This window comes from Sitodiplosis mosellana, unplaced genomic scaffold, assembly GCF_009176505.1.
Source record: "Sitodiplosis mosellana isolate CC-2019 unplaced genomic scaffold, AAFC_SMos_1.0 Smas_scaffold_6162, whole genome shotgun sequence".
Lineage (NCBI taxonomy): Eukaryota > Metazoa > Arthropoda > Insecta > Diptera > Cecidomyiidae > Sitodiplosis > Sitodiplosis mosellana.
The window spans coordinates 1,127,934-1,140,408 of NW_022601403.1; the positions used below are offsets into that span (position 1 = coordinate 1,127,934).

Here is a 12,475-nt window from a genome sequence, read left to right on the forward strand (position 1 = left end):
AATTTGAATCACAGTCAGTTTTTTTTCTTTAAATTTTATTTTATCACCAAGCTCTGGTTGTGAAAAAAAAACGATTTCAAAAAAAAGTTATTTATGGATTGATTAAAATGGTCTCTATGGAAATTCCATTTGGTTGGAAATTATCCATTGCCAGAAATTATTTGATGCTCAAGTGATTAAATTTGATCAATTGTTTTTTGCGTGAAAAAGAATCTTTGCCAGGTTGCGGAGAATCGAACGGCATGCATATCAACATAGCTATGAATTAACAAAGTGGCCTAACACTGGCCTCTATCACACACATACATACACACAGACAAAGATTACATTCAACATCGATTGGAACTTTGTATGATTGACAGCGAAACAAGTGTTTGAACCACAAATGACAATGCGATTACCGCCAATTCCGAGATCGAACGACAAATACAATCAAAGCATTTGCAAGCCGCTACAAGAGAAGAAGCGAACGAGAAACAGAGGAAGATGAAGAAGCGAAAGAGAAAGAAAGAGATAGATGGGAGGAAAGAAAGAGAGAGATTTCAACCACCGAATGCGAATGAGTGGATGGTAGATTTGTGTTGTGCGTGAATCGGAATTGTACTTGCATTTTGAATAATTGGATCGTCTTTTAAAAATTCAATATTAATTAGTTTACAATTAACTGTTTGCATACTTAAAATATCGGCGAATTAAAAGTGTATGGAAAAAAATTAAAGCCGCATCAAATATGCAACGATTTGAAGCGCTTAACTGTCGGGATCGCGACACAACGATTGCAGCATCAACAACGGAGAAAATTGTTGAGGTGACAATTTTAATGACAATGCTATAATTTGTCTCCAATTGCCTCTGTTAATGTTAGAAAACATATCTTAATATTTCAACGGATAATTTTGATAGGGATTGAATGGACTATATTCGCGAGCATTGCAAGCAAAGAATGGCGGTCAATACAACATGGCTATTGTGATATTTCAGCAAGTTCTGGACAATGATGAAATAAAACAGGTACATATGCAAGCTAGGGGAACTGTTTGAATTGAGGAGTGAAACACATAACGCCCCGGACGAACAGAATGGTTTTGTATCTCTATTACATTAGAAAATGCTGTCCGTTCGGGGTGTTATGACTGTCAATTGAATTGAATTGAATGAACCATAATAATGAAATAAATAAAATGCATCATTTATAAATGATGCATTTTGACACACTGATTTTAGGCTTGCGACGCAATTAAACATCGCCAACAATACTGGCTCAAGTATTGTTGCTACAAAAATTTGGCCGAACTCCACGAATTGACGGCATCCCATCAATATGCTCTTGAGTACTTTTTATTGGTGAGAATTGTGTCTGTTTTTAATTTCGGCCTTTTTGAGTCAATATTTGGATTTATTGATCAACACATTGACATTTCAAGGCAAGCGATATGGATGCGAACGATGTCTACTTTCTGAACAAATTCGGACACATTGCACTGGAACAACAGCAATTCGATTTGGCAAATGCAATATTTCAACGGGTAAATCAATTGTTTTTTTTTTGACAATTAAATCAATTTTTCTTCATTTTTAGCAGAGAGTTGGGCTGTTTTTTTGCTTTTAGTAAAAAAAAGTGGTTCGTTCAAAAAATGGCTGGAAACAGAATAATTCGATCGCATTTAATGCATTGAATAGTAGTATACTACTGTTTGTGTGTTAATGTTGAAGTAGAAGATTGATAAAGAAGAAGAAGAAGCCATTTTGTTCTTTTGCAAACGTTCGTTTTGGCGCTTGTTAATCGGACACAATTCTGTTTGACAGCTTATTCTCTAAATGCAGTCTTTTGTTTCGATTGTAAATGAAATCCTTTGTTCTTTCGATTAAAAATGCAGTGCCTCAAATTGAATGCCAATCATTTGCCATCGTATGACGGGATTCTCCAATTGCTTTGCCACCAAGAAGACTACTTTGAAGCGTACGGATGGTCGGTGTATTGTCACAGCAAATTTCCCAAATATCAACGATCAATTGATGTCATTCACGATGCACGCGATTTACTGAAACACTCACCGTTGTTGCATGGGTAGGACTGTTTTTCTCTGTCGTTTGATATTTTTTAGGGTTTTCTGTCGTTGTTGCAATATTTTAATGACAAACTAAAGCACTAGATTTCATTGAGGGATTGAAATAAGATGATTTTGCTCCAATATGATGCCTTGTTCTTGAAAGAGGAGACGTTTATTGAATTAAAACGTTTATTTATAGAAAAAATTCTTGAATAGTCAACACTAGACTAAAACTGACCCAATTGAAAGAATTGCAGGAAAATTTCGAAAATTTATTGAAAAAAGGAAAATTGGAGTTAAAACTAGTATTACTAGTCAAGTAAGATACCATCAGACGTAAGCAACGTGAGAGAGGGTTTTTTCTTTCATTTTACAGTGAGTCTACCTTTGGATACAAATGGGCTAATAAGAACTGAAAATGGAGCTAAACAGACTGAATACTAGTACAATGAACTTAGAAGTGTCCAAAAAAACTCTTTAACAAACAAAGGCAGTCTAAAACTAGGGAAAAATATGAAGTTCACATTGTGAACTAAAACCCATTTTTAATGATTGACACATATGTTCTTTTTAAACAAGGCCAAAGCAATAAGAAAACGAGAAAAAGCCCAAAGATATAATTTGAATTAATGTTCTTTTGTTTGATGCAAGTTTTAATTGATTCCGAAACAAATGTTTCAAATACAACGAAAGAAAAATATCAAAATTAATGTGATTTGAAATGTATTTTCAGAGCCTTTACTCCGGCTATCACGAATGGTGCAATTGGCAAGCGTTCTATGAAACCGAATCGTTTTCCATCGGCCAGCTACAACGACGACGAATTCATTGATGAACCGACTGATTTCACGCGATTCCAACACACAATGACAACGGCATCATTTCTGGCATTCGCTCAAATGATTAAATCAATTTACACGGAATCATCTCAAATCACGACGCATCTCACCACAAAAGTATTACTGAACGATATTTGTGACATAAATGGCATCAGCAACGATGAGTGTGACACAATCGAAACGAATATCACCAAACCCATGGTTGGGCTCCATCAAATTTCCATGGAATCGCGTTCGTGCAGCCGTCCAACAACGCCCATCGGACAAATTTTCCAAGAAATTATACCACAGTATTTCAGGTAAATGGCTCAATCAAAATTTCCATTTAACAGTTTTTGTTTTTGTTTTTGGCTCATCGACACGCACATAACATAAGTCCAACGAAATTTCTTCATTACAAAATGAAAACAAAACAACAACAAAAAATTGTTTGACGAAACAAAAACTGAAAAGTAGAACAAACTTGAAAATTTAATGGAAGAAGAAACAAAAACATCAGGGGAATAATGTGTAGGTTGACCCGCACTAATCATTTTAGTCATAACTTTTTATGGAATAAAGATAAATGCACACTTGATGAACCATTGGAAAGAGAGCCGAAAAAGCTACAATTTGATGGGGAACTTCATTAGCTATGGTTGTAAAAACAAAATATTTCGGTCAATTTTCTAAGAGGTCTGATTTTTGGCAACAAAATTTTTTCTTTGTAAGTTGACCCACCCTATTTTTTTTTTTTTTTTTTTTTTTTTTTTTTTTGAAAAACATGCAGTATAAACACTCAATATATGTTTCATAAATTCATTGAATTTCGTTGGATTTTCAATCGTTTTTGGTCTTTACAACTACGAAAAATAATGAAAAAAAGTAGAAAAATATAGAAATTGTAAAAAAAATACACATTCTCTATTTTTCATATTTCATCGATTTTTTTCGTGTTTTTCAAGTCCAAAAACGATTGGAAATTCATTAAAATTCAATGAATCTCGTATATTGAGTGCTTACGCTGAATAGTTGTCTCATTTTAGGATTATGAAAATACACGAAAAACTAGTGAAGAAAGCTTATACTCGCTTTGCTGATATCTTTGAAATTGTCTACTTGATGATGGTCGAAAAATTTAGTTTTTATAAAAATGATTTTTTTTGCGCAAAAAATTTTTATGAGCCGATTCGAGCCGTTTAAGAAGCGTATTTACTCTTGGGAACTACTTTTATATTGGTTTTTGACGTTTCTAAATCGATTGAGACTAGCCAAATTGACGATTTGTCTGGCAAAATACAAAATCGGCGGGGTGAATCAACTTACACATAGTCCCCCTACAAGAAACGAAAACTAGATGAAACCATTTGATATGATAATCTTTGATATCTTTGAAGTATTTTTTACGTGGAATCGCAATTTTGGTTAGAGAAAAAAAGGCGACACATTTTTGATTGAAAAAAAAACCCAAATAAATCAGCATCTTTTTAATGACAATTTTATCGTTCGGTTTTCATTTTGGTCTTGACTAAAAGATCTTTGGCAAAGATTGGCACATGAAAAAAAATATTGTAGAAAATGCTTTTTTTGGTTTCCTTCTTTTCTGTTTTTGTTTCATGATTTTTTTTTCTTCTGCAAAATTCATATTTTGACTATGTTTCAGCGCTGAGTCGGTGGACGATGAAGTGGTTCATCCGCCCTCAATGATCCGTGCCATTGGACAGCCCGGCTATTTGGATCAAATGAAGGATTTTGCCGGTGACGAACACATCTTTCACACCACCTCTTCAACACTGCTTCGACAATTTTTTGAAAAATTAAAGGTAAACATAGGTTCTGACACCAAAAAATTCAGGGGGGGTCAAGCCAAAAATTCAAGGGGGGGTCAAAAAAATCAATTCTATCTAGTGTAAATTTCTTCCCGAAAAAAATTGCTGGGGGGTGATCCGCAATTTCGAATTTGAAGAGCAAAAAAAAAAAAAAGGTCCTCGCTCTCAAAAATCGATTCTATCTAGTGTAAAACCGGTATCCAGAACAAAGTGAGGACTAAAAAAAAAAAGGTCCTCACTTTCGAAAATCGATTCTATCTAGTGTAAAACCGGTATCCAGAAAAAAGTGAGGTCTAAAACAACAAAAAAGGTCCGAAAATGGCAACGGGTCCAAAAAAAATCGTTGGGGGTCAAATTTTGCCAGGGGGGGTCAAATTTTGCCAGGGGGGGTCAGGATCAACGAGATCAGACTATGTCAGAACCTATGAAGGTAAACTTAAGCCAAAAGCGTCTGAATTTTGAACATGACCATAACGAAATGGTTTTATAACTCTGGGTTTTGCATTCGAAATGAAACAAATGACTTTGAAAATTTAAAAATGAAATTTTAATTCCACCCATTTTTCAGTCGAATGAGCCATTTGATACAGTAACTCTTGTGTTTGAGTGGTTGAAATGCATTTCAAAGTGCTCACACATTCAATTGCCCATTGAGTTGCAGTCACTTTATATTGAAATCTACAATCATTTAGCGTAAGTTCACATAAATATCAACTTCTCAGGTAAAACTGAGCTATTAAGGGAATTTGATTAAAAATAATTAAATTTAAAGAAATTTGATTGAAAATAATTAAATTTTGAGAAAGATTGAAAATAAGACGCCCCGGACGGACTACATACTCTAATGTAATAGAAACACTGAAGCATGCTGTCCGTTCGGGGCATTATGTTCTCCACTCGAAAATAATTGAACAAACGACTTTCCAGCAATCACATGGACTGGAATGGGGTACCGGCTGACGTGGCTGCTGATTTGTTCCGAATGTCTGTGCTTCACATGGAATTGAGCATTGTTGCAAATGTGCGTGACAACAGTGGTAACAGCTCCAAAATGCTACGGTAAGATTGAAATAATTGTTTTATTCATTTCAATGGAGTAAAAAGCGAGAGGTCTAAGTGAAAATTCGGCGGAACATTCGAATTCTTAGTCACTTCAATGATGAAAACATGAAATTTTGAGTTCAAAGCATGACACTCTCATTGAGTTGAACTTTATGAGCAAGATGAAAACCAAATTCGCAAAATTCGCTTCTCCCCCCAAGAGATGTGAAAGATAATCTTTCGAGAGATTGGAAAAAGCAGCAACAAAATCCATGTTAACGAGAAAAACTGACAAAAAACCCACCAATAACTCGGTGTTTTTCTGTTCATTTTCCTTTTCAGATTCTTTGACGATCGAACCATGTACCATTTCTATCGTGTAACGTTTTTAAAAAATGTGCTGCAAATTGATTGTGATGTGATGCTGGAGATGCGATTGAATGTGTTGCACTTTCAATTGGCGATCGAATTGCATGACTATGACTTGGCCATGGATTTGTTGGATCGCATTCAAGTGGTCTTTGTAAATGTATCAGCAAATATTGAAATTCTACAATTGCCAAATCAATTCTACTGTCCATTCATCGATCCATGGATTGTGACCAATGAAAAAGTCTTATTGGAATGTTTGCAACAGCAAAAAGATGTGGTGCCAATGGCAGCGTACAAATCAAGTGGGCAATTTAATGACGTATTACTCATTTTGTCAAAGTATCAAGTGCGTCGTTTTGCGAGTGTCCAGTTGCCGGCTCACATACAAATAGAGGTGCTGGTCGAAGGTTTCTGGATGACGGATCGAATGGAAGAGTGTTTGCGTTGGTGTGAAAAAGGCCTCCACGATTCGATGAGCACTTGGTGGAAATGTACGGTAAAAAATCAACAATACCCCGACCATTTGCCGCAGCACACTCGCTTTCTGACCGCTTATCTTCAGCATTTGCTACGCGATAACGGTATGGGTGAGTATTTTCTGTCTCACTCTCTTTCGCACAGATTCTGCTATTGCATCAAAGAATTTGTTCGCTACCGTTTTTTGTTCAATCAATTTTTTTTTTAAATCCCCCATCAATTGTGAGGGAGAATTTAAAAAAAAAATGAACACTTTTGTTCGTCGAGTATGTTTGAATGAGTATTTGTGTTTCTTTCATTCACTCCCCCAGTGATTAATTTATTGAATGGACGAAAAGAGCGTTTAGTACGTTCTATGACCTATTTATTCGATGCCCAGTATCAGCAACAGCAACAACAGCAACAGCAGCAGCAGCCGCCGATTGAATGTCTATTCGATAGCGCCGGTTTCATTGAAACACTCGATTTAATGCTGAAATATGACCAACACAACTACGGTGTTGAACAGCAAACGGCCGTTTTAAATATCATTGGCAAAGTGAGCGAATGGCTCATACGCAACAATATACCCAATGATGGCACATTTTTTATGAACGCTTGGAACACACTAAATTTCAATGGTTATCATATGCAGGCGACCGTATTGAAATTCAACCGAACTGAACTAATCCGATTGCTGGCCCATTCACTGTTTGGCTATCCAAACACTATCGACGAACATCAAATTGGGTGCACATGCAAACGACGACCAATCGACTGGAATGGCGTTTCACTTCTATTTACATCGTTTGATAACATTACAAATGGGTAAATCGAAACGGAGTTTTTTTTTTACTCGCTCCTCAATCTCTCACTGTCTTCTGCACCTTTTTTTTTACTTTCTTGCTTATTCAGTTTATAGTTCTCACCCTTACATTTTTTCCAATCAATTTCCCACTCTCTCTATCTTTGTCTCCTTCTTTCTCTTCCCTTACTCATTTTCCCTCTCTACCTCGCTCTTCCTTTTAAAGAGCCGAAGAAATTTCCGTTTTCTTTTCTTTTCTGTCACATTCCAACAATTTGCTTTCATTTTTCACCCTCGAAATCATCATCAATGGTTGTTTAACGTTGTGTTTTCAGGATGCCGGAACTAGAGTTGAAATCGTTGATCAATGATTTATTGACAACAATTCCCCGCGATGAGCAAATGAATCTCAGCACGGCCATAAGTCAGCTTAATGATTTCTTGAATGACACTGTCGATTTCCCACACAAATTCATTCCATTGAGATCATTTCCCACTGCCATCAAAGACATTTTCCATCGTATTGCCAGCCACAATGGCAACAACAACAACAACGATTATTACAGTCACGAACAACTCATCGCAATGGATTTAGTGATAAATCCGTATCGATTTAGCTCATGGCATACAATGTTGAACATAAAAATTGGCCAATTGAACGCACTGTTCACGGATACGTATGATTTGACCAAGTAAGTTTGAATTTTTGAATAATTTTTTTTTTATACATTCTTCGAAATTTGCTCGAGTTTTTCTCAAGCGGGAGGGGGATGTGTGTGTGTGGTAAAATTCAATGTTCATTCCACTGAACCGAATATGGGATCGAAGAGTGTTTAGCTGATTAAAGCAAGATTAAAGACTAACGCCGTTACTTTTATTCCATGCACACTCGAACAGGATTCATGTTGCCGAAGTGAAACGGCTGAAGAATGCTATCGACGCTTGCTTTGACAAGTGTGAAATGCTCAATCAAGCCGAAAACACCATTACGAATGTTGACTATTTGTGGTGCTATGGCCTTCATTTGTATCAATTTTCAAACAATTGCACGATGATGACGAAGGCAGTAGCGGCAGCGGCAACGCCGGTGGCATCAGAAACAGCAGCAGTTGAGCCATTTCACGATTTTGGTCAAAGGTAAAATTAAATGGACTAGAATTAATTTTCAATTAATAATTGAATCGTTGTTGTTGTTATTGCTAAACAATCAAAAATTCATTGTCTAGCCCATCGGCAAGCTGGAACATGGCCAATCGTGTATTATGTTCGTACTTAAAGATGCAAGCAACACATGCCATCGCACCGATTCAACCAAATCACAAGTCGTTGTGCTATTTTCTGTTGGGTAAAATTGCTGAAAAGCAAAAATTGACAAAACAATCGCTTACATTTTACCAATTGGCCGAACGGCAACTGTTTGATCATCAAAACGATGATGCTTTCCTCTTGATTAAGCTCGAAATCAATTTCCGCATCACTGCATCAATTTACAAATATGTGGCGCATACACAGCATGCCGACGCACAAGTGGTGATCGACAAAGAAATGTTATCATTTCTGTTGCATGTATTGAAGCGTGACCGTCGACGAATATTCAACGATACGGAATTTGCTATGCGAACGCCAGCAGCAGCAGCAGCAGCAGCAGCTAGCAATCAAGAAGGAGTAGCAGTAACAGCAGCAGCAGGGTATACCACAAGAGTGGATACCGTCGCAACCATCGATGAGAATGCCAACCAAATCAATGAATTCACGGACAAGGATCTGGTGAGGAATTTATACAACATTTTCAAAGTTTAATCGCGATTCAAGCACTCTTTTGGAAATTGATTTTTTATTTCGAGCTGAAAATTTTGGAATGTAATTTGTCTCGATTCATTTTTTTTTACTTGCCTAAGACAAGCCTGCCTTTTTAAGTCGTTTTATTGATATTTTTTGTGGTTATGGCGATTTTTCCAAATCAAAAAAAAAACTAAACTCTTTATTTTTCTAAATCAAATTTGTCCATTAATTATTCATAAGCTTTTTTATAAACAAATTTCTCTTTCTTCCGAAAATTTGCATGAACCGTCGCCTGTTTCTATGCCAAACCCTTATTCCATGCTGAACAGATCACCGAAATACAGCGATTGTGTGCAGCTGACTTTGAATGGTATTTGGAATTGTGTCCGAATTACTATAAGGCTGCCTATTATTTGATCAAAATCAATTTGAACAGCGACGATTTCCAGAGTCGTAGCCTTCTGTTGCAATTGCCGCGTAAAAATCAGCAGAAAAAATTGAGCCTGTTTGACATTCATCGTTCTCGTCACCTATTCAAGGTATACGAACTCTTCTTATTCTCATCTTTTTTCGACAATATTTTGTCGAATTTTCGAATTTTATCAGTCGGTCTCAAAATTAGTTCCAATAAAATGCTAAAACATTTGGATTAAACTAGTTTTCCCTGAAAAATGGAACGGTTTTATTGGAACTAATTTTCCAGGAATCGGGCTCATAACATAAATTCCATATATGAAACAATTTGTGTAGCCTCAAAAAAGCTCTTCAGTGCATTTGTCTAAATGGCTGTATTCTATTTTACCCTGCTAATAATATCTATTTGTTGTTTCACAACAGGTAAAAGAGCCGGTGCATTTGGCATCGATCCATAATGTGGCATCGTACAGCAAGTACATGGAAAAATGTGTGCGCATTCTCATCGAATATTTGGCAACGAAACCGAATTGGTATTTAGAATTTGTGTTGGCGATGCAATGGAGTAAATTGGTACGAGCGGATACATCGGCACATTTGAAATGCCACCAAAAGCAGCAACTATTCACCGTTATTTTAACGCAGTTCATTCGGTCGGCATCGAATCATGCGGCGCAATCGAATCGGGTGACAGCAAAAGCAAAACACTTTCTCGATTTCTACATAAATATCTATGAATTGTACATCGATTGTGAGACAACCATCAAATCGGAGCATTTTGCAACTTATTCCAAATTGATGATTGATTGTTATCGCTTGTGCCGGGCCGAACAAGACGATTGCACATTGGAAGCAGCAGCATCGACAGCGACAGTATCGACAGCAGCTGCTTCAACGGGCGAATTTCAACAGGCTTTGAACTTTTGCGCCACCGAATCGAGCAATCGTTTAAAGGCAAAGAAACCATCAACGACCAAAGTGAATAAGCCTGACAGCAATCCATCATCAGCAAACAACAACCCAAAGAAACGGCGACTCAGTGAAGCGAAATAGCTTGAAGCATATACATATTGATATTGATTTCGATGGAATGAAGCACAAAAAAGGGACTGAGAGGAATGAGAAACACACACACACACACACACACACACACACACACACAGCGAACAAGGAACATGATGTTGCAGCAGCAGCAGCACTCCAACCGAACCACATTTCAATATTTATGGATTTTCGGTGGAAAAATCTATATATACGTATAATTTCGGATATTGTTTACTGCTTATATGTAAATTGTGGAAAATGTAAATGGTTTTTCCTTGGGAAAATGGCTTGCGAAAAATGTTTTGTGTTCGCCTTTTCTCTTCGTTCACTCAATCTTTCTCACTCCCAAATTGATTGTGTTGTTTTCGATAATATGCTAAATAAAATGAGCAAAACTGAATAAAGAAAGCAACCATGCGCCCCCCCCCCCCTGCTGAGGAATATTACTAATCTTCTAGTGAAATTCATATGTTTACTTGAAAATTTATTTACGATGTTTTTCGAGCATAAACTTAAATGTGCCCACAAATATATATCTTTCCACGATGACAGCAAGCTTTTCTCTCTCTTCATATCTCTCTCTCTCCCTCTCCCTCTCTCTCTTTCTGAGTGTGTATGTGTGCCGTAGAAGGAAGAACGAGATGGTTTGGTTTGGTTTGGTTTGGCGGAGGCAAACGTGGAGAAGCACAAATAATTGAAAGAAAGTGAATTCGAAGAAAGTTTTGCGAGGTACGCGGAAATGAGCCCTTAATGGAAGCAAATTGAAAATTGTGCATGAATATTCATTGAGTCGTCAGTTTTTAGTGGCTCAAAAATAAACGATTCATTGGTTTTGATATTCTTCGTGAATGCTCTCTCTCTGTCTTGTTCTCTTTCCCTCTTGCTCTCTTTCTTCCTCGGTTCGTGTGTATTTTTTTCTGTTTTTCGTCAGTTCAAACAACGAAGTTTTTCGCTTCTAATTGGAATTGCTTTTCATTTGTTTGGGAATGTTCTCGTGTTGTATATATTTTTTCTTTCTTTCTCCTTTTTTTTATTGGCATTTGCGTGAAATTGAAAATTTTCATGATATTTTTCCGCGTTGGAAGCGATGCTGTCGAGCGTGAACGAGAGAGAGAAAGAGAGAGAGAAAGAGAGAGAGAGAGAGAGAGAGTACAACAACAGCAGCAACAGCGCGGTAGCGGCACACAATTTGCTTGAGGCAAAGCAAATAAATATTGAGAAACAATAATACTAATTGAGCCGGAAAGCGTTCAATTACACTTTGCTCCGATCCCGGCCCCGATTGTTCGTGTATCGATTTGCTTCGAGAACATTGATGGGGCTGTACGGTTTTGTAAATGCCTTGGCTTCTTGTCAAATACATACCAACTCAAACACTATTCGCTGAACTTCGAATTTGATGGTATGTGCACACAATAATCCACATATTTGAGAGCAAGAAGACACCGCGCGCGCGACACATGGAACGAAAGAGATGGTGTGTGCACTTTGAACTGGATTATTGGTGCGGCCCGGATGAGCTCAATGCCGAAATAAGATGGAATTTGAAGCGTACGCGAGAGAGAAGACAAAAACAAGACCGCAGAGCTTTGCTTTGCTCCGCTCTGCGTTCTTGAGTTGTTAGTTACTTAATCTATTTTGTTATTTCACAACAAACTATTTTTTGGCGCCCCTCCCGGGGGGGGCACGGGGGGGGGGGGGTATTCCGGTTTTACCCCCCATCTAGGATTCAAAATGTGAGACCCCCTTCGAGCGATTTGGAAAATTTTACACTAGATATAATCGATTTTCAAAAGTGAGGCCCTTTTTTTTAGGTCTTCATTTTTTTTGACACCCATTAATAAATTTTCACCCCCCCCCCCC

At 37.2% G+C, this 12,475-nt stretch overlaps 1 protein-coding gene across 1 annotated transcript; it reads left to right on the forward strand.

Moving 5' to 3' along the window:
* The first annotated feature begins 356 nt into the window (after positions 1–356).
* On the forward strand, positions 357–11,161 carry LOC129574304 (uncharacterized). Its single transcript, XM_055456106.1, has 16 exons — positions 357–808; positions 904–1,011; positions 1,225–1,344; positions 1,425–1,526; positions 1,878–2,068; positions 2,785–3,189; positions 4,533–4,692; positions 5,267–5,391; positions 5,626–5,757; positions 6,082–6,698; positions 6,900–7,395; positions 7,708–8,064; positions 8,270–8,509; positions 8,599–9,139; positions 9,484–9,693; positions 9,992–11,161. The coding sequence occupies exons 1-16, from the start codon at positions 731–733 to the stop codon at positions 10,619–10,621; spliced, it is 4,512 nt and encodes a 1,503-aa protein (XP_055312081.1). The 5' UTR covers positions 357–730; the 3' UTR covers positions 10,622–11,161.
* Positions 11,162–12,475: the final 1,314 nt, after the last annotated feature.

What these genes read in the sequence shown, in the direction of transcription:
- LOC129574304 (XM_055456106.1), top strand. Translation starts at nt 731, where the DNA reads ATGCAACGATTTGAAGCGCTTAACTGTCGGGATCGCGACACAACGATT. An exon ending in ATTATACCACAGTATTTCAG is followed by an intron (nt 3,190 to 4,532) that starts GTAAATGGCTCA and finishes ACTATGTTTCAG; the next exon opens with CGCTGAGTCGGTGGACGATG. An exon ending in AACAGCTCCAAAATGCTACG is followed by an intron (nt 5,758 to 6,081) that starts GTAAGATTGAAA and finishes TTTCCTTTTCAG; the next exon opens with ATTCTTTGACGATCGAACCA.